The sequence below is a fragment of the Panthera tigris genome, chromosome C2 (genome assembly GCF_018350195.1).
Source record: "Panthera tigris isolate Pti1 chromosome C2, P.tigris_Pti1_mat1.1, whole genome shotgun sequence".
Classification (NCBI taxonomy): Eukaryota; Metazoa; Chordata; class Mammalia; order Carnivora; family Felidae; genus Panthera; species Panthera tigris.
In genome coordinates, this window is record NC_056668.1 from 28,854,393 (window position 1) to 28,874,749 (window position 20,357).

The 20,357-nt window shown below is 37.9% G+C and overlaps 1 protein-coding gene across 1 annotated transcript; it reads right to left on the bottom strand.

Annotated features, from left to right (window-relative positions):
* Nucleotides 1–1,788: 1,788 nt before the first annotated feature.
* RBM11 (RNA binding motif protein 11) lies at nucleotides 1,789–20,304 on the bottom strand. Its single transcript, XM_007088707.3, has 5 exons — nucleotides 20,127–20,304; nucleotides 16,396–16,558; nucleotides 14,978–15,050; nucleotides 4,628–4,724; nucleotides 1,789–2,887 (listed from the first exon to the last, which is right to left on the bottom strand). The coding sequence occupies exons 1-5, from the start codon at nucleotides 20,220–20,222 to the stop codon at nucleotides 2,603–2,605; spliced, it is 714 nt and encodes a 237-aa protein (XP_007088769.1). The 5' UTR covers nucleotides 20,223–20,304; the 3' UTR covers nucleotides 1,789–2,602.
* Nucleotides 20,305–20,357: the final 53 nt, after the last annotated feature.

The window sequence follows — 20,357 nt, forward strand, 5'->3', positions numbered from 1 at the left end:
TCAACCTTCTCCACCATATTAGCCATATTCTCTTTCTTCCCTGGAATGCTTCCCCCATGGGGTCTTTGACTCTGCTGTTCCCTTTGCCTGGTGTTCATTCCTCAGATATCCACATGGCTTTCTTTCCTGCTTTGAGTTTTTAATCCCTAAACATGTTCTTTAAAATATGTATGTGTGTGTGTGTGTGTGTGTATGTGTGTGTATACATATATATGTGTGTATATATATATCTTTTTTCCTCAGCAGTTTGCTGTTATAAACATCTAACTTTGTTATTGACCTTAATTTTTCTCTTTCCACTACACTATTCCATAAGAACATGATTTAAAAAATACATTGCATAACCCACGTTCCTGTATCCTTAAGAGGTTGGGGTGATATTGACAAGAGGCAAACCATTTTACTAATACAGGTTTAAAACTTGGAGCCATTCTTCCAAGGATGGGTAAAGAGCAGGCCTAAAAATGTGAGAACAGTTGAGAGTCAGGATAGAAAACTGGACTTCTAGGTATTCTCCCTTTTTTTCTGTGTATTCGGGTGACTGCCTTTCTTCCTCCCAGGATTTATTGTCTTGAGGAATGGAGACTCTCATGCCCTCCTACTGTGCTCTGTTTACCTCTACTATAACATTATCCTGAAATCACCTAACTCTGCATCTATGCCAGAAGACCATAAACTCCTCGAATGTTGGGATCAAACTTCTCCAGTGATGTCTGTCACCTCAGCACCAAACTCTGTGTTTGGAATGATAATCATTCCTTGTTGATTGATTTGCTTTAATGAGTACTCCAAGCAGGAAATGAAGAGAACCTGAACAAGGTCACAATGAGGAGTTAATGACTATTTAGAAATGGGAGTGACAGGAACTGTCTAGAATAACTCCAAGGGTTTTGATTGGCATGCAAGAGAATCTGCAATGTTTTCCCTTGTGATTAACTTAGAGGTGGGATAAAATCAGTGAAGATTTGTTGCCAGCCTGGGGCAAGCAGCTGGGGTGAAAGTTATTTTCCTATCCAGGATATTACTAATTTTCTCATATAGAAATAGAAGCAAAGACATTAATTATTAGGATTCATAGTGTATGGGACTGATTAACAGTATTCACTTACAGTATGTTTTCATTTATTAAGCTCCCCAAGCAAGGTCCAGTAGTTGAAACAATTATTGTTATATCCAGGTTCCTTGCAGTAGATGATGTTCTATAAACTTGTTGAAAGCCAATAATTCTCAGAGTTTATAACACAGGAAATATGTGAGTTTGTATCCTTCCTTACATACTGGTTATGTTTTCTAATTACAATGCAAGTAGCACATGTGTTTCTTAACCCTTATACCTGTTGATGATATAACAAGATGGTATTGGAAACTGAAAAGGAAATATTACTGGGAACCAGGTAATAGATTACTTGATCTCATCTGCTAAAGCAGTTTCTACACACACATGAAGTAATTTTTGCAGTTTGGGCATGACTGGTGGTAGACTTAGTCCACAGTTGTGGCCTCACGTGACCTTGTAGAACACATTCTGATCAAATAACATCATCACTGTCAACTTCAGAAATCTCACTTAATGCAAACCAGAGAAGTTGTGTTCACTGAACTTTCTCAGGCTTGAGGTACAGAAGCATCCTTTGTAAAAAAGATGTCCTTTGAACTTTCTGCATTAAAATATAATTTCTACGGAAATCCAGAGCCCCTCTCTCTCTCTCTCTCCCCCTCTGTCCCTCTCCCCTGCTCCCATTCTTTCTCTAAAATAAAAAATAAAATAAATGAACCAGAGACAAGAAATATGATTTGATAATAAATATTAAATATCATACATTAATGAAGTATCATTCTATTTATTGTTCATTATCAAGATTTAAGTATGTCAAATATACTATATCAAACCCAGCTGACAAAAGAGGTTGGGTAATACTGTCATAGCTAATTTTCATGAACTACAATTAAGCGAGAAGTAAAGAGGCAGGCATTCCTATTTCTATACAGTCACGTAAAAAGGGAAGGATCTAAAAACTAGTCCCATGATAAGCTTTCCTTTGGTATCCTCATTTTATGAAATAAAGCTGCAGGAGAGTAAGGCTCAGAAACACCATATTTAGACATAAAAGATAAAATGTTGTTCACAAAGGAAACTAAAGCCTGCTTTTCCATCTTTGTTAGGAACAACATGCAACTCCTAAATATTTACACTAGTTTTCATTCAGAAAATCCACCGCTCCATATAGGCAACAGTCTCGGAGAGCAGGGTGCCTTATCCACAAGTGCTCAGGAAGTGACTTCTGATTGAGAAGTTAGTGCAATGCCATCATCAGTACTAAAATATAATAACTCAAAGCGTATTTCTTGTTGACAATGTGTCAAAAATACTATTACAAATACAAAAAGTACTACATTATATTATTTTTAAGTTTTTGTCATTCAAGACAAAAATTTTTGTCAATTAACAGGAAATCAGATGTCATATTATTATATATTTCAAACAGCACAAGAAAGCCACGAAACTGGTCATTTAGGAGAATACAGGTTGTTTGTGTTTTTGTTTTTGTTTTTTTAAAGAAAATGAAGAGCAGTATAGACAAATTTCATTTGAACATAATCCCTAATATCTTTTCTTTTTCTTACACTTTCGGAACTTTTGGCTATATTCATTTCCTCTATTATTTTCTGTGCTACTGTCACTGTCACTGGTTTGTTTTTGCCTCTTTCGTTTATTCGTCTGATGAAGGTCAGGTTCACTGGGCTGTTGGTGAGTCCATTCGTAAGAGCTGGGTCCAGCCTCTAGATCTGGAACACAGTTTAGGGGAGAAGACATGGCCGTGCTACTGGGAAGCGGTGCCGTCACCTCGTAGTACGGAAGCTGCAGTGCTGGGTTATACGCGTGCCACTGCCGTGAAAAAGAAGATAATCTTCTACCAAAACAAGCCCAAAACGTTTAAAAAAAGTTAGCAGTTACAAATAACTACGAGCAAACTAAACCATGTGTTAGAAGGACAGTGACTTTTCAAAACAGGAATGTGGTAGTTTCCTTAAATGGTTAATGTGAAGATTGAAGGTAGTATATGCCTTATTACAATACAGATTAGTGCTGCCTTACAGAAATACAGTACAAGCCACAGATACAGTTTTACATTTTCTAGTAGCTACAATAGGAAAATAAAATATTTTGTTTATAATACTGTTTCTAATATTAATAACGTATTTTATTTATCCCAAAATATCCCAAATACTGTCATTTGAACATGTGAATAATATAAGAATTATTAATGAGCTTTTTTACTTTCCCTTTTCCATACCAAGTCTTTAAAATTTGGTGTGCATGTTATACTTATAGCATGTCTCAATTAAGATGCTACATTTGCACAGATAATACTTGATCTGAATTTAGATTATCCAAAATTTACATTTGAAAAAGGAGATTCACATACCCAAGGTTTCAAATATTCTTAAAAATATTCTAATAACTGAGGGCGCCTGAGTGGTTCAGTCGGTTAAGCGTCCGACTTCGGCTCAGATCATGATCTCCCGGTTTGTGGGTTCGAGCCCTGCGTCAGGCCCTGTGCTGATGGCTCAGAGCCTGGAGCCTGCTTCGGATTCTGTGTCACCCTCTCTCTATGCCCTTCCCCTGCTCATGCTCTGACTCTCTCTCCTTCAAAAATAAACATTAAAAAAATTTAAAAAATATTCTAATAACTGAACTGAGTATCTGTTTTTAAATTTTAATAAAAATTAAAATTAAGTAAAATTAAAACTCAGCTCCTTATTCTCACATGCGGCTAATGGCCACCGTATGATAGAGCATGTTTGTCCACTATTAAGATAGACGCTTTCTTGTTTTTAATTCAAATTTCTAACTACACAAAGTAGATGAAAGATTAATAGAGACAAAATGAACTTGTGTGTGTGAGTACATGCATGGGTGTGTATGTTTCTCATCTCTACCAACAACATGACATGTAGGAAGAAGGGTATTGACAGTTTTGAATGAGAACTAGTTGTCTGTTAATATCTCACTGTAACTAAGAAAAATTTTTTCCAGAAGTTCAATTCTCGATGTTCCTTATGTTTGCAAAATGAAAATGCCTATCTGAAACATCTGAAGCTCACATATATGTTGGGTATTTAAAAAAAAATCACAACCTGTGAACCACACTACTTGTGTTACAATCCCACATCTGTCACTGACAAGCTGTCTTGGGCCTATTTGTATCCCTCAGTTTTATTAGGCATAAAATGAAGAGTTAAAAGAAAAATATTTTCCTAAGTTCCCCTTTAACTTATTGTGACCATACTAATAATTTCTAGGCTGGAACTACATTTTTGAGAGCCTTTGGAAATAATGCAGGTCACTCTACCAACTGAGAACCTAAATTAAATTAAATTTAAATGAGAACTCTCTATTCAAATTTTCCTTGGACCACAGTGCATCCTCACTACCATCTACCCGCTTTGTATGGACACACTTACTCAGATACTAAGTTTGAGACTGAAGATGCCTGTGTTAGAGCCGACCACCACTGGGCAGAAGACAGCCTCTGCCTTCACTCCAGGTGGAGATTTGAGAACCGTAAGTTCCACCATAGTCTGTATTATATTATACATTGAACCAAAGGCATATCAAACTTACCATTTTCTGAAAGAAAAAATATTCTTGAGGTAAAGTTGCACCATTAATTGGAAAAAACTGCATGGGAAAGGAAGATCTGCCCACAACTTCTTCATTTCTTTGGGAAGGGAAAAGAAAAATTAATGAACAGTTAAAATTCTTACACACAAATATCCTTTTTTTCTAAAAAACAATAAAAAAATAATAAAAGCTCTTTGTAATTAAAAAACAAAGCTTCCCTAAGACAACTCGATTAAGATTAACTTGAAACATATACATACAAATGCTCAGACATTATACTGATAAAATAGTGACCTCATAGTGCCTTATATCTTATTAATTACTAACACACTGAAATCTAAATATATAGAGTCACATCTGACTTTCTGATAGGAAAATGTTCAATATGTTATACTTGTACAAAGAAAAAGAACACTTAGATATGAAGAGAGCAAAGCTAGTCATTAGTAAGAATGCATTTAATTTTCTACAGATATAAAAAGTGAAAGAAATATAGAATTTATCCTCAATTTATTTTGGAAGGTATCTTCACTGTTTAACTATAAAAATTATGCTCTTTCCTAAATGGACTGTTAATGTTACCATCAAGCCATGTTTGCTGATTTCTTTCACACATGAATTAAGATAATAAAAATCCCTAATTCAAGAACAGTTGTGAGCTAAAGTTTCATTTGTAAGTGTAATATTTGCTTCTAGGAAGATGTTTAATAAATTCGAATGTTAGAACAACTAGCCTTCATTTGCTACTTGCTCCTCAGTATTCCACAATTTTAATGCTAATACGACTAATCCTTAGGAAAGAGATGTGCTGGGAGAAAGGGTAAAACTAACACAGGCATGTTTTTGGGACCTGGGAGGATGGCGGCGTAGGAGGACGCTGGGCTCACCTCCTCCTGCTGATCGCTTAGATTCCACCCACATCGGCCTAAATAGCCCAAAAAACCATCAGAAGACTAGCAGAACGGACTCCAGAGCCAAGCATAGACAGAGGCCCACGGAAGAGGGTAGGAAGGACAGAGAGGCAGTGCATGCTACACGGACTGGCGGGAGGGAACCAGGGCGGTGGACGGGCAGCCCGCCCGGCAGGGCAGAGCCCTGAGTCTGAATTGCAAAAATGGAGGGGCTGGACTCCGTGAGTTCTGACAGCCAGCAGAACTTAACATCTGGAATGTTATAAGTCAAAAGCTCTGCTCTTGGAGAGTGGGGAGGCCGAGAGGATGCCAGGAGAGTTGTTGAGCCCCGGAAGACAGAGCTCAGCTCAGCAGGGGAACAAAGGCACTGGCAAGTGCCCTCTCCCTCTCTCATTCCCCAGCCAAAATTCCAAAGGGAACCAGTTCCCGTCACTGAACTTGCTTGCACCCTGCAAACACCCAACGCTGTGCTTCTGTGGATCCATCCCTCCGACAGGCCTGCCTCCCTCCAGGTGCTGCAGGGCCCCTCCCGCAGGGGACCACCAACGTCAAAGTGAGCTAAGCCTGCCCCTCCTGCCCCTATGCACCTTGCAGATCCACCCTGGCTAATACGCCAGATCCCATCGAAGCAGCACCACAAGCCTGGCAGTGTGCAAGTAGCCCAGACAGGGGCCGCACCACTCCACAGTGAGTCCTGACTCTGGGAGAGGGGAAGATAAGGTACACACCAGTCTGACTGTGGCCCCAGCAGTGGGCTAGGGGCAGGCATTGGGTCTGACTGTGGCTCTGCCCAACAACACAAGTTACTCCGAACAGCACAGGAGAAGTGCCTTGCAGTTCGGAGCCACCACAGGGACTACCCAAAACGACAAAATGGAAGAATTATCCTCAAAGAAACTTCAGGAAGTAGCGACAGCTAATGAATTGATCAAAAAAAATTTAAGCAATATAAAAGAACAAGAATTTAGAATAATAGTCATGAAATTAATCGCTGGGCTTGAAAAACACATACAGGACAGCAGAGAATCTATTGCTACAGAGATCAAAAGACTAAGAAATAGTCATGTGGAGCTAAAAAAAATGATATAAATGAGGTGCAAAATAAAATGGAAGTGGCCATAGCATGGATTGAAGAGGCAGAGGAGAGAATAGGTGAATTAGAAGATAAAATTATTGAAAAAGAGGAAGCTGAGAAAAAGAGAGATAAAAAAATCCACGAGTATGAGGGGAGAATTAGAGAACTGAGTGATGCAATCAAATGGAACAATATCCATATCATAGGAATTCCAGAAGAAGAAGAGAGAGAGAAAGGGGCTGAAGGTGTACTTGAACAAATCATAGCTGAGAACTTCCCTGATCTGAGGAAGGAAAAAGGCATTGAAATCCAAGAGGCACAGAGAACTCCCTTCAGACGTAACTTGAATCGATCTTCTGCACAACATATCATAGTGAAACTGGCAAAATACAAGGATAAAGACAAAATTCTGAAAGTAGCTAGGGATAAACAGGCTCTAACTTACAAAGGTAGACACATAAGAATAGTAGCAGACCTATCTACTGAAACTTGGCAGGCCAGAAAGGAATGGCAGGAAATCTTTAATGTGATGAACAGAAAAAATATGCAGCCGAGAATCCTTTATCAAGCAAGTCTGTCATTCAGAATAGGAGAGATAAAGGTTTTCCCAAAGAAACAAAAACTGAAGGAATTCATCACCACTAAACCAGCCCTACAAGAGATCCTAAGGGGGAATTCTGTGAGTGAAATGTTGCAAGGACCACAAAGTACCAGAGACATCACTACAAGCATGAAACTACAGACATCATAATGACTCTAAACCCATAACTTTCAATAATAACACTGAATGTAAATGGACTAAATGTTCCAACCAAAAGACACAGGGTATAAGAATGGATAAAAAAACAAGACCCATCTATTTGCTGTCTACAAGAGACTCATTTTAGACCTGAGGACACCTTCAGATTGAAAGTGAGGGGATGCAGAACTATCATGCTACTGGAAGTCAAAGGAAAGCTGGAATAGCCATACTTATATCAGACAAACTAGACTTTAAATTTCAGGCTGTAACAAGAGATGAAGAAGGGTATTATATAATAATTACAGGGTCTATCCATCAGGAAGAGCTAACAATTATAAAGGTCTATGCGCCGAATATGGGAGCCCCCAAATATATAAAACAATTAATCACAAACATAATCAATCTTATTGATAAGAATGTGGTAATTGCAGGGAACTTTTAATACCCCACTTACAACAATGGATAGATCATCTAGACACAGGATCAATAAAGAAACAAGGGCCCTGAATGATACAGTGGACCAGACGAACTTGGCAGATATATTTAGATATATCTGCATCCCAAAGCAACAGAATATACTTTCTTCTTGAGTGCACATGGAACATTCTCCAAGATAGATCACATATTGGGTCACAAAACAGCCCTTCATAAGTATAAAAGAATTGAGATCATACCATGCACACTTTCAGACCACAATGCTATGAAACTTGAAATCAGCCACAGGAAAAAGTCTGGAAAACCTCCAAAAGCATGGAGGTTAAAGAACACCCTACTAAAGAATGAATGGCTTAACCAATGGAATCAAATGAAAATACAACAATCCAAACACTTTGGGATGCAGCGAAGGCAGTCCTGAGATGAAAATACATTGCAATCCAGGCCTATCTCAAGAAACGAGAAAAATCCCAAATACAAAATCTAACAGTACACCTAAAGGAAATAGGAGCAGAACAGCAAAGATACCCCAAACCCAGCAGAAGAAAATAAATAATAAAGATCAGAGCAGAAATAAACAATATAGAATCTAAAAAGCTGTAGAGCAGATCAATGAAACCAAGAGTTGGTTTTTTGAAAAAATAAACAAAATTGATAAACCTCTAGCCAGGCTTCTCAAAAAGAAAAGGGAGATGATCCAAATAGATAGAATCACGAATGACAATGGAATTATTACAACTAATCTGTCAGAAATACAAGCAATTATCAGGAAATACTATAAAAAATTATATGCCAACAAATTGGACAACCTGGAAGAAATGGACAAATTCCTAAGCACCCACACACTTCCAAAACTCAAACAGGAAGAAATAGAAAACTTGAACAGACCCATAACCAGCAAAGAAATTGAATCAGTTATCAAAAATCTCCCAACAAATAAGAGTCCAGGACCAGATGGCTTCCCTGGGGAATTCTACCAGACATTTAAAGCAGAGATAATACCTATCCTCCTCAAGCTGTTCCAAAAAATAGAAAGGGAAGGAAAACTTCCAGACTCATTCTATGAAGCCAGCATTACTCTGATCCCCAAACCAGATAGAGACCCAGCAAAAAAGAGAACTACAGGCCAATATCCCTGATGAATATGGATGCAAAAATTCTCAATAAGATACTAGCAAATTGAATTCAACAGCGTATAAAAAGAATTATTCACCATGATCAAGTGGGATTCATTCTTGGGCTGCAGGACTGGTTCAACATTCGCAAATCAATCAATGTGATACATCACATTAATAAAAGAAAAAATAAGAACCATATGATCCTGTCAATTGATGCAGAAAAAGCATTTGACAAAATTCAGCATACTTTCTTAATAAAAACCCTTGAGAAAGTTGAGATAGAAGGAACATACTTAAACATCATAAAAGCCATTTATGAAAAGCCCACAGCTAATATCATCCTCAATAGGGAAAAACTGAGAGCTTTCTCCCTGAGATCAGGAACACGACAGGGATGTCCACTCTCACTGCTATTGTTTAACATAGTGTTGGAAGTTCTAGTGTCAGCAATCAGACAACAAAAGGAAATCAAAGGCATCAAAATTGGTAAAGATGAAGTCAAGCTTTCACTTGTTGCAGATGACATGATATTATACATGGAAAACCCAATAGACTCTACAAAAGTCTGCTAGAACTGATACATGAATTCAGCAAAGTCACAGGATACAAATTTAATGTACAGAAATCAGTTGCATTCTTATACACTAATAATGAAGCAACAGAAAGACAAATAAAGAAACTGATCCCATTCACAATTGCACCAAGAAGCATAAAATACCTAGGAATAAACCTAACTAAAGATGTAAAAGATCTGTATGCTGAAAACTATAGACAGCTTACGAAGGAAATTGAAGAAGATAACAAAGAAATGGGAAAACATTCCATACTCATGGATTGGAAGAATAAATATTGTTAAAATGTCAATGCTACTGAAAGCAATCTACACATTCAATGCAATCCCAATCAAAACTGCACCAGCATTCTTCTCAAAGCTAGAACAAGCAATCCTAAAATTTGTATGGAACCACAAAAGACCCCGAATAGCCAAAGTAATTTTGAAGAAGAAGACCAAAGTGGGAGGCATCACAATCCCAGACTTTAGCCTCTACTACAAAGCTGTAATCATCAAGACAGCATGGTATTGGCACAAAACAGACACACTGACCAATGGAATAGAATAGAAACCCCAGAATTGCATACACAAATTTATGGCCAACTAATTTTTGACAAAGCAGGAAAGAATATCCAATGGAAAAAAGACAGTTTCTTTAACAAATGGTGCTGGGAGAACTGGACAGCAACACGCAGAAGAATGAAACTAGACCACTTTCTTACACAATTCACAAAAAATAAACTCAAAATTGATGAAGGACCTGAATGTGAGACAGAAACCATCAAAAGCCTAGAGGAGAAAGCAGGAAAAACCTCTCTGACCTCAGCCGCAGCAATTTCTTACTTGACACATCTCCAAAGGCAAGGGAATTAAAAGCAAAAATGAACTATTGGGACCTCATCAAGATAAAAAGCTTCTTCACTGCAAAGGAAACAATCAACAAAACTAAAAGGCAACCGATGGAATGGGAAAAGATATTTGCAAATGACATATCAGACAAAGGGCTAGTATCCAAAATCTATAAATAACTCACCAAACTCCACACCTGAAAAACAAATAATCCAGTGAAGAAATGGGCAGAAGACATGAGCAGACATTTCTCTAAAGAAGATTTCCAGATGGCCAACAGGCACATGAAAAGATGCTCAACGTCGCCCCTCATCAGGGAAATACAAATCAAAACCACATTCAGATACCACCTCACGTCAGTCAGAGTGGCTGAAATGAACAAATCAGGAGACTATCCATGCTGGAGAGGATGTGGAGAAACGGGAACCCTCTTGTACTATTGGTGGGAATGCAAACTGGTACAGCCGCTCTGGAAAACAGTGTGGAAGTTCCTCAAAAAATTAACAATAGATCTACCCTATGACCCAGCAATAGCACTGCTAGGAATTTACCCAAGGGATACAGGAGTGCTGATGCATAGGGAGACTTGTACCTCAATGTTTATAGCAGCGCTTTCAACAATAGCCAAATTATGGAAAGAGCCTAAATGTCCATTAACTGATGAATGGATAAAGAAATTGTGGTTTATATACACAATGGAATACTACTTGGCAATGAGAAAGAATGAAATATGGCCTTTTGTAGCAACGTGGATGGAACTGGAGAGTGTTATGGTAAGTGAAATAAGTCATATAGAGAAAGACAGATACCATATGTTTTCACTCGTATGTGGATTCTGAGAAACTTAACAGAAGACCATGGGGGAGGGGAAGGGAAAAAAAAAGTTAGAGAGGGGAGGAGCCAAACCATAAGAGTCTCTTAAAAACTGAGAATAAAGTGAGGTTGATGGGGGATAGGAGGGAGGGGAGGGTGGGTGATGGGCACTGAGGAGGGCACCTGTTGAGATGAGCACTGGGTGTCATATGGAAACCAATTTGACAATAAATTTCATATTAAAAAAACTAACACAGGCAGGTAAAGGCAAAAATGAGGACAGGTGAATGACAGGAGCAGTTAGATGGATAGGCAGAGATCCCATTTATAAGCGGTGACAGTATTGCAAAAACCAGAGAAGAGTAAATTTCATTAAGGAAGGAATTAGACAGCTGTCAGTTATAAAAGAGGAAGTGTATGGGAAGTAAGGATGTGAAGGATGAAAGATTTTTCGGTGGGGGGGGGGGAATATAATAGCCTGATTTAGAGACAAGGTGCAAAGACCAGAACATGTGTATAGAACAAGCGATAGTAAAGAAACAAATGGAAAGTGCAATGAAATTCTAGAGTAGGGAAGATATGACCTCAGTAGCAGAAATAGTGAAATTAGCACCATCATGAAAGCAATTACAGATTCTCTAAAACCACGATCCTTCCTATGTGAGTATCTGGGCATGCACAGTTGTCTACATAGAAGAATTGCATGTAAATTGGGAAGGGTTATGAGCTAAACTGTCACCTCCAAATTTATTATTTTGAAATCCTAACCCCCTATACCTCAGAATGCGACCTTATTTGGAAATAGGATTGTTGCAGATATAATCAAGAGGAGGTCATACTAGAGTAGCATGAGCCGCTAATCCAATAGGACTGGTGTCTTTATTTTTGTATTTTTATTTTTTTAAATGTTTATTTATTTATTTATTTTGAGAGAGAGAATGAGAGACTGGGGGGAGGGGGAGGCAGAGAGAAGGAGAGACAGAATCCCAAACAGCCTCCGTGCTGTCATGTGCAGACGCTGATGCGGGGCTCAAGCTCATGAACTGTAAGATCATGACCTGAGCTGAGATCAAGAGTTGGACGCTTAACTGACTGAGCCACCCAGGTGCCCCAGGACTGGTGTCTTTATAAAAGGGGGAAATTTAGAGATGGGTGCACACAGGGAAAACACCATATGAAGATGAAGGCAGAGATATAGGTGATGGGTCTATAAGCTAAGGAATATCAAATATTGCCAAATAACCAGGAGATGCTAAGGGAGAGACACAGAACAGACTCTTTCTCACAGCCCTCAGAAGGAACTAACTCTGTGGGCACCTTGATCTTGGGCTCCTAGCCTTCAGAACTGTGAGACAAAATATTTCTGTTGTTTAAGTACCTGTTTGTGGTACTTTGTTATGACAGCTTTAACAAACTAATTCAGGAACTATTTATTAAAAACAGAAGGTATGAGAGGCAATCAATAGAAGCACAAAAACCCTTTTCCAAGAAAGACCAGTGAAAGATGAAGGGTTTGACATGTACACCACTTTTCTCTGGACATTACTATAGCCTATTCTCATTCTTCCTTTATGATATAACAAATAACTAGAAGATAAGGTACTACTACCGATGAAGTGTAGTATTATGGAATATACTTATAATTCTGATTTTCTACCCTAGAATTTGTGATGAGTTAGTTTGTAAAACGTAAGTACAGAATACAAGAGTTATGTTAACATCTTATAGGGTTTGTCTTGTCTTTCTACATCTGCTCAAATCGTAGCAATAACTTGTTCCTTCCTAATTCCTGAGAAAAAAGAGGTATATTTTACCATGAGAAGAGGGGAAACTCTCATATTAAATATATAGCTCAATTCAGGAGTCTATAGCACTTCCCCTACCAACACAGTTAATTACTCTCTCCTTTTTGGTAACACTGGCTGAAAGTGTTCACTGAATACTTGCTATGTGTCCAGTATTTTAAATACATTGCATTTATTACAAAATTTGATTCTCATAATAATCTCTGAGGTATTATCTTTGTTTTATTTTAAGTTTATTTATTTATTTTGAGAGAGAGAGAGAGAGAGAGAGAGAGAGAGAGAGAAAGGGAGAGAATGAGCAGGGGAGGGGCAAAGAGAGAGTGAGAGAGAGAATCCCAAGTAGGTTCCGCACCGTCAGTGCAGAGCCCGACACGGGGCTCGAACTCATGAACCGTGAGATCATGACCTGACCTGAAACCAAGAGTTGGATGCTTAACTGACTGAGTCACCTATGCGCCCTTTATCCTCATTTTAAAGACAGGTTATGGTGTGGCGAAATAACCTGTCCAAGGTCATAACATTAAAACAGTGGTAAAAGCAGAATTCAAATTCAGGCAATTTGATGTCAGCACCTACTTTTTAACTTCTAATGTCCCTGATACAGAAATGCTGGGAAGAAAGATGATGTGAAGCACACTGTGTTTTATTTGGGATGAAACAGTTTTACTACAGATAAGCCTGTGTAATTGTCAGTCCTAAGAGGCACTGCCTTATGCCTCAGAGAGACAGGAGTTTCGGCTACAGCTAGTTTACTTGAGAATATTCGGTTCTGCTGCAGAAGGCAAAAACAAACAAGATGGATGAAATGCTTGTAAAAGACTCTAAGTTAGCTGGCGGTTTATGGAACAGTGATGAAGCTGGGTTAGAGATAGAATAAGCAAATCACTTGGGAGATAAAGGCAGAATTTATAATATATATTAAATATAGATAGGAAATGTTAGTATCCTGCCAGACATGCTATAGATAGATTCAACAGAATATAGGATGGAATAAGTAAGAACGTTACTTATGGACAGAAAGGGAAAGAAACACCATGTCCTCATCATGTCACCCCTGGGCTAACAATTATGTTGCTTCTCTTATCTTTGCTCTGCCTCAGAAATTCAGATAAAACCTGGGGGCATCTAGCAGACTAACCAACAAGTTACTTGTGTGGTCAGGTGTATTTGCCCCTGACCCTCTTTGAGAAGGAAAATTCTGGGAATATTCCATCTGAATGGATATCCTTATTGAACCTCAACTCTAGTTCTCAGAAGCACGCTAGCAGTGAGGAAGGCTGATGCAGCAGAGCGAAAAACGGTGCATGAATATTAGTGTAACCAGAACGCGGTACGCTGGTCCTTCGGCCCACTTGTACCCACTGCTTAAGTGTGCTAACCTATCCAGTATCTTTCTTGTTGCTTTTCACTGTGTCTTTTAAATTGGTTTAATAAACAGTGTGACTCAAACATCTTAATTCAGTTTGAGAGTCCTTCTGTTCCATGACCTCTGGGATAGCTTGCCTGACAATGTCCTTAGAGGCTAACGTTGCATCGAAAAATCAGCCAATGCAAAATTTTAGAATATTTGGAAAATTACAATAGGGAAGTTCTAAAAAGTAGTAAAATAAATAACAGAATGGCTTAATGGCAGAAGGCTTTATTTCAAGACTAGCCACTACCACTTTTTCATCTTTATGACCTTAAAAATAGTTAACGTTTGCATTTCAATTTATTCAAATATAAAATATGGATAATGGTATCTCTGTGATCATCACAATGACACCTTGGATGCTTAAGTAATTTAACAACTATGACAGGCACAAGGTAAACCATAAAGAACACTAGAAACATAAATCTCTCCCACCTACTGATGAAAATATTAAAACCCCACTTTAAATGAAAATATTTTGTCACTTTTCATGGTTTCAGAAAAAAAGTGAATTGCTTAATTGTATCCTATGTCTAAATAGTAAGGTTTTACAATAGTGCAGTATATATAAAAACTACTGCTGGTATAAGAACACATTTATTTGCTTTACCTTTTTGAAAAAAAATATTTTTAATTACCTGTAGCTGTGTGAATTTATCTTAACACAGCTCTCGAAACTTTGGTTGGCTGGTTCAGAAGAGTGAGAGCTCCCTATGGAAGAAATAGAACAACTGATTACTTCATGGTACTTTTTTTTTTTTTTTTTTTGAGTTCTAACATTAAGCCATACAGAAACTCGAAACCTGAAAGGATTTAGCACTGGTTAAAATTCCTCAATCATATAATTAAGATACCCAAATATATCTTTGATCTCCCAAGTTATATTTATAAATTATTTACATCACTGCAAATGAATGAATTACAACCAAGATTTGTCCAAAGTAATGGCTATACAGAAAAATGATACTGATATAGGACCATAAGGTCCCTGATGTTGTATTGTTCTACATGCCTGTAGACTAACAATGGCAAACATTTGCGTTATTTGCATCCTTTGTAGAATGCATGAGTTCTCCAACCCGCACTGGCAAAAGCGGATGCAACCTTAGGATGCTGAGCAGCTGGCTGGGATGTGTCAGAACATACTATGTCGTGGCCCATTTTACCAGTCCTTGTGAGTTAACCAGAAAGTACTTGAGAGCATTATACAGCTAATTAGCTTTGAGAAAACATTAACAAAATAAATAAAAGAAAGAAACACAAGGAGAAACCCTTTTCCTTTGCAATGAGGTATTGTTTTCTTATTCTTATTCATTTTTAGTATAATGAGAGGAATAAAAAACAAACAAGGAATACATCAATATCCTTGAATAATCTGGGGAGGGAGGAAACATAAGCATCCCAAGCCCTGCACCATGAGCATAAGCATCGCCTCTATCAGTCCCTCAAAGCATGAAAGAGGTAGAGCAGTAGCACAGTGTTCCCTGGTATTTAACCAGTTGTTGGGGGAGTATGCAGGAGAAGGCATTTGAGGTCATTCATGTCAGGAAGCTTTCCTCCAGTTACTGAGGGTCACTCTGCAGCCACTTTCAGCCAGCTGCTCTTGCAGGGACTTTGATCTAGGCAATATGTAGAGCATGGTTTTCCCAGAAGAATGACTAAGACACTCACTATACCTTCCAAATAGTAGGTATTTGATACCATACATTAGCACTGACGAGAAGATTAGCAAATAGCCTTGCTGTATAAAGGCTAGAGCTGTGTGTCCGCAGTTCATTTAGATCTGCTTAACTTAAAACAGCAAATAGCAATATCGTAGCTACCTTCTGGCTGGTACTAAGATAGAACATTTTAAATTTTCATATAGAAAAAAGTGCTATGGAGTTGGCAATACTAATTAGTCATATAACATTTTCAATGTCCACATGTATTTTGAGAAAATTTAACAGAGACCACAAGGGCCCTATACACCATATAGAACACACAATATTTACACCTCTGAGAACAACACCATCAACAAAACACACTTGGAAGATTCATCGATGGCAAGACCTACCAAATCGATACTGTACATTAATTGGTCTTCCATATAAACGAATTCCATTCAGCAAAGCTATGGCATAAGACACTGATTCAGGGTGTTTAAAGCAGACAAATCCAAAAGACTTCGGCTTTCCTTCTCTGTCTTTGCATATAGTCACTTTGGTTAATGGCCCAGCCTATAAGAAACTTAAAAATTATTTTCTCATAAATCTAAAGATTTTTTTACATTCAGATAAATCAAGTATATTCAACTTCAAAGTTAAAAAAATTTGTTAGCAATAATAGCTTTATGTAGTTCTGCAAATAATACATTTTACTAACAGTAATATTTCATCACACTTTCTGGTATTTTTTGGCTGATCAAGGAAACATTTGTAGTATTAGGAACAGAAAACCCTCTGTTAGGCTTAACAAAACAATGTAGAGAGCATTTAAATCTAAGAATGAACTACTACTTTTCTCCATACATATTAACTGTGTAAACTCAAAAATAAATTGAAATCACCAACCTAATGTTATTTGAGTGATCCTAAAAAAAGTGTTAATATTCTATTGAGCCTAATTTCTTTTGTCAAGATTAAACATTTTTACAAGAGAAACTAAATTTATCATGTGTTTTGAGCTAATAATCCTATTTGGTAAATATTTCCAAAGAAAAAGTTGTAATATCTTTAAAACTTTTAAGTAGGTGCACTATTTATATGAATGAAAGATTAGAAAGATTCCAAATGCAACAATGGGTGAATATTATTCCATTGTGTATTGCTAAAGTGGGATAAAATAAATTTAAAATATTCAGATTGTATTTATAGTAAAACCTATAATTAGCAAAACAGAGTTAAAAAGTAGATGCAAATATTATAAAAAAGTGTTAATTAAAACTAAAAACTTACATCTCCCCCATTATAAGTGTCACAGGTAGTACACACAAAGATTTATAAACAAGATTTAATGGCAAATGGTTCATACTTTTTAATTGTATATTAATGATTGATTACTTTTCTCTGTAGAGTTGGATACATAAACTGCCTTTAAAGAAAAATGTTAACTATTATCTTTAAAATTATACTATATTTTAAGATTCAGTCTTTCTTTTTTTTCATTTTCTGCTTTCCCAGGGACTAGCTCATCCTTCCCTCTGACTTCAAGGACCACTTCACCAACAAATCTATTTGTTATACTCATGACTCCTAGAGACCTCTGTGTGACTGTACTTCAGACTCAACACATTTGAAACTGCATTCATTATCTTTCTCCCCCACATCTTTACTTCAGTATTTCTTAGTCAAAAGTACAAAAATATTAAACCTGATTTTCTCACATCAAAGGATAATGAGAAATTAAAAAAAAAAACTAGTAAAAGGATAAATACACAGTAATAAAATAAAATCAATTTTAATCAGTATTGTTCTTCTACAGATATTATATATAAAATCACAAATGAACAGAATATGCTTAAATGCTTTGAATTTCACAAATTCAAAGATACACCAAAGCATTTTTAAAGATAAATTTCAACAAGATTTGCTCATAGCAACAATCCCATCACCTTTCAATCTTTTTAAAGACTAAGGTTATGTGTTTTAAAAAGCCTTTTTAAAAGATACCTCACTTTAGCAAATCCTTCCAGAATACAGAAGGACCAAGGCAAAAATAAAAACATATGCTTGGTTGCCTGATCTCTAATGGTGAAATTATAAAAAATGAGAAAATTTTATATATTTGTGTATAATTTATATATTACATTATAATATAATATAATATAATATAATATAATATAATATAATATAATATAATATATACATATATATGTATATAAATAGATGGATCCAGGCCATGCTGACTAGAAATAATGTAAGTGCATGGGGCCTTCATGATTATCTCCAACCCCTTTACCAACTCCCCGCCTTCTTTTTGGAAGCTCATCATTAAAGAAGCCTTCACGGGAAAACAACTATAAGGCTTCTTTCTGTTTTCCTTCCTTTCTTCCTTCCTCCTTCCGTCCCTCCCTTTCTTTCTTTCTTTTTTTTTTTTTTGTCTTAAAAATTTTTTTTCTTTTAGTTAGAGTCATAAGTTTCAAATGATATTTGGGGAAATAACTATAGGAAACTATCAGAACAGATTAAAAAAGGCCAGTTTTTTAAACTTTTTAAACTTAAGTATCTTTTTAAGAGGGCATATTAGAATAAGCATAAAAGTCTTAAAATCAACAATATTTTTCAAATAATAACAAGTTTTATGTTCCTGGGGTGGGGAGGGAATTCTCTCTACCAAATTGTGTGTATCTATAATTAGCAGTAGACAGAGACAAAGTTAGGGGTTTTCAGAAACTGTATCAAGAACCCTTTTCACCACCAGTACTCATACTTAGTCCTAGAAATTTAGTTTTGCTATAGTCTCCCTTGGAACTTGCCCTTATTAGGACAGAGAGAAGTCATTCTTTCTTGATTTCTCTTGATGTTAGTAGTAATAGTAATACTATCAGTAGTAGCAGTAGTTTGCAGCAGCAAACGCTTACAAGTGCCAGGCTCAATTCTAACTGTTTTACCTGGATTAATTTATTTAACCTTCACACCACATCATACTGTAGATGCTATTACTACCATTTGACATTTAAGGAAACTGAAGTACTGAGATATTCATTTACTTGCCCAGTGTCACTTTGCTGACATCAGAGTCAAACAACTACGGTATATTACATATCCCCCTCTTTTGTAGATTATCTTAAATCAAAAATTTAATTTAAAATTTTCCCTTTTAGAAAAACCAAGGCCTATCTCTTAAATTTGTATGCTCAGCATCTTACTTTGCGTTTGCCATGTAATTTTTGTACCATTAAAAAGTTAGACAGGGGCGCCTGGGTGGCTTGGTCGGTTAAGCGTCCGACTTCGGCTCAGGTCATGATCTCACGGTCCATGAGTTCGAGCCCCGCGTCTGGCTCTGTGCTGACAGCTCAGAGCCTGGGGTCTGTTTCGGATTCTGTGTCTCTCTCTCTCTCTGCCCCTCCCCCATTCATGCTCTGTCTCTCTCTGTCTCAAAAATAAATAAATGTTAAACAGTTAGATAAATAGCTGGATGAAAATATCTCTTTAGCAAGTGACACCTACATGTATATAATAGGTGAGTGTTTAGAGGAGACAGAGGAGGCTTACTCATGGAAGTCCTAGGTCTCAAAAAGTTTCCAGAAGGTCCTCTTGGTATGAAATACAGGGAGCTTCCCAAGGAATCAATTGGTCAGCTATGATGCGGCTGTCCAAATCACTAAATTTCATTTACCATACTGGAGTAAAAATACCCTCCATATAAAAGGGCTTGGGGGCATAAGTAATGTATAGGGCAACATTTTAAAATCTATACCTCTCATTTCGCTGGATGTAAGGCGTGAGGGTGCTTATTGCCTGAAGGAAGGCAGTGACAGGGCTGTTTTCTGTTTTGCCCAAGATACTCAAGGCCCAGGCAGTTTCTGGGAAGCCCTCACTCAGGGCTGGGCGCTGGGGGGAGCCAAGTCACCCCCTACCCGCAGAACTGTACAGTGGGGACGGCGATAGGACGCACATGATATCACTTCAATGCCAGCTGCTCACGTAGGGACAGGTGCGCCCAAACGGAACTAAACTATAAACCTAGGCTCAGGATGGGGCGGGAAGGGGGCCGGGCACCGGGTGGTCCAGGTGTGCCCCGCCCCTCGGGTTGCGCTTCCGGCTTGACGCTCCCCGCCCCTCCGCCGCCCCCCGCAGACGGTACCTGAAGGAACAGCTCGTAAAGAATCTCTTCCCGTACTCGGGCCTCTAAATTCCCCACAAACACCGTCCTGTCGGCCTCCTCCTGAGCAGGGAACATCCCTCCGGTCTCGGGCCGAGGATAGAGGAGGCACCCAGACCCCGCCCCCTCTCGCCGTGTTACTGCGCCGCTCGGACTAGGGGAGTCGGGCGGACGACGGGAGCGCGCGCGCCAGGGGCGGAGCGAGGTAGGGGC

Bases quoted from the DNA above. Each gene is read 5' to 3' on its own strand.
- RBM11 (XM_007088707.3), bottom strand. From the start codon at position 20,222: ATGTTCCCTGCTCAGGAGGAGGCCGACAGGACGGTGTTTGTGGGGAAT. The intron at 15,051-16,395 runs GTAGGTCTTGCC...TTTCTTCCATAG, and splicing joins TAATGTACAGTATCGATTTG to GGAGCTCTCACTCTTCTGAA. The intron at 2,888-4,627 runs GTAAGTTTGATA...TTTTCACGGCAG, and splicing joins ATTTTTTCTTTCAGAAAATG to TGGCACGCGTATAACCCAGC.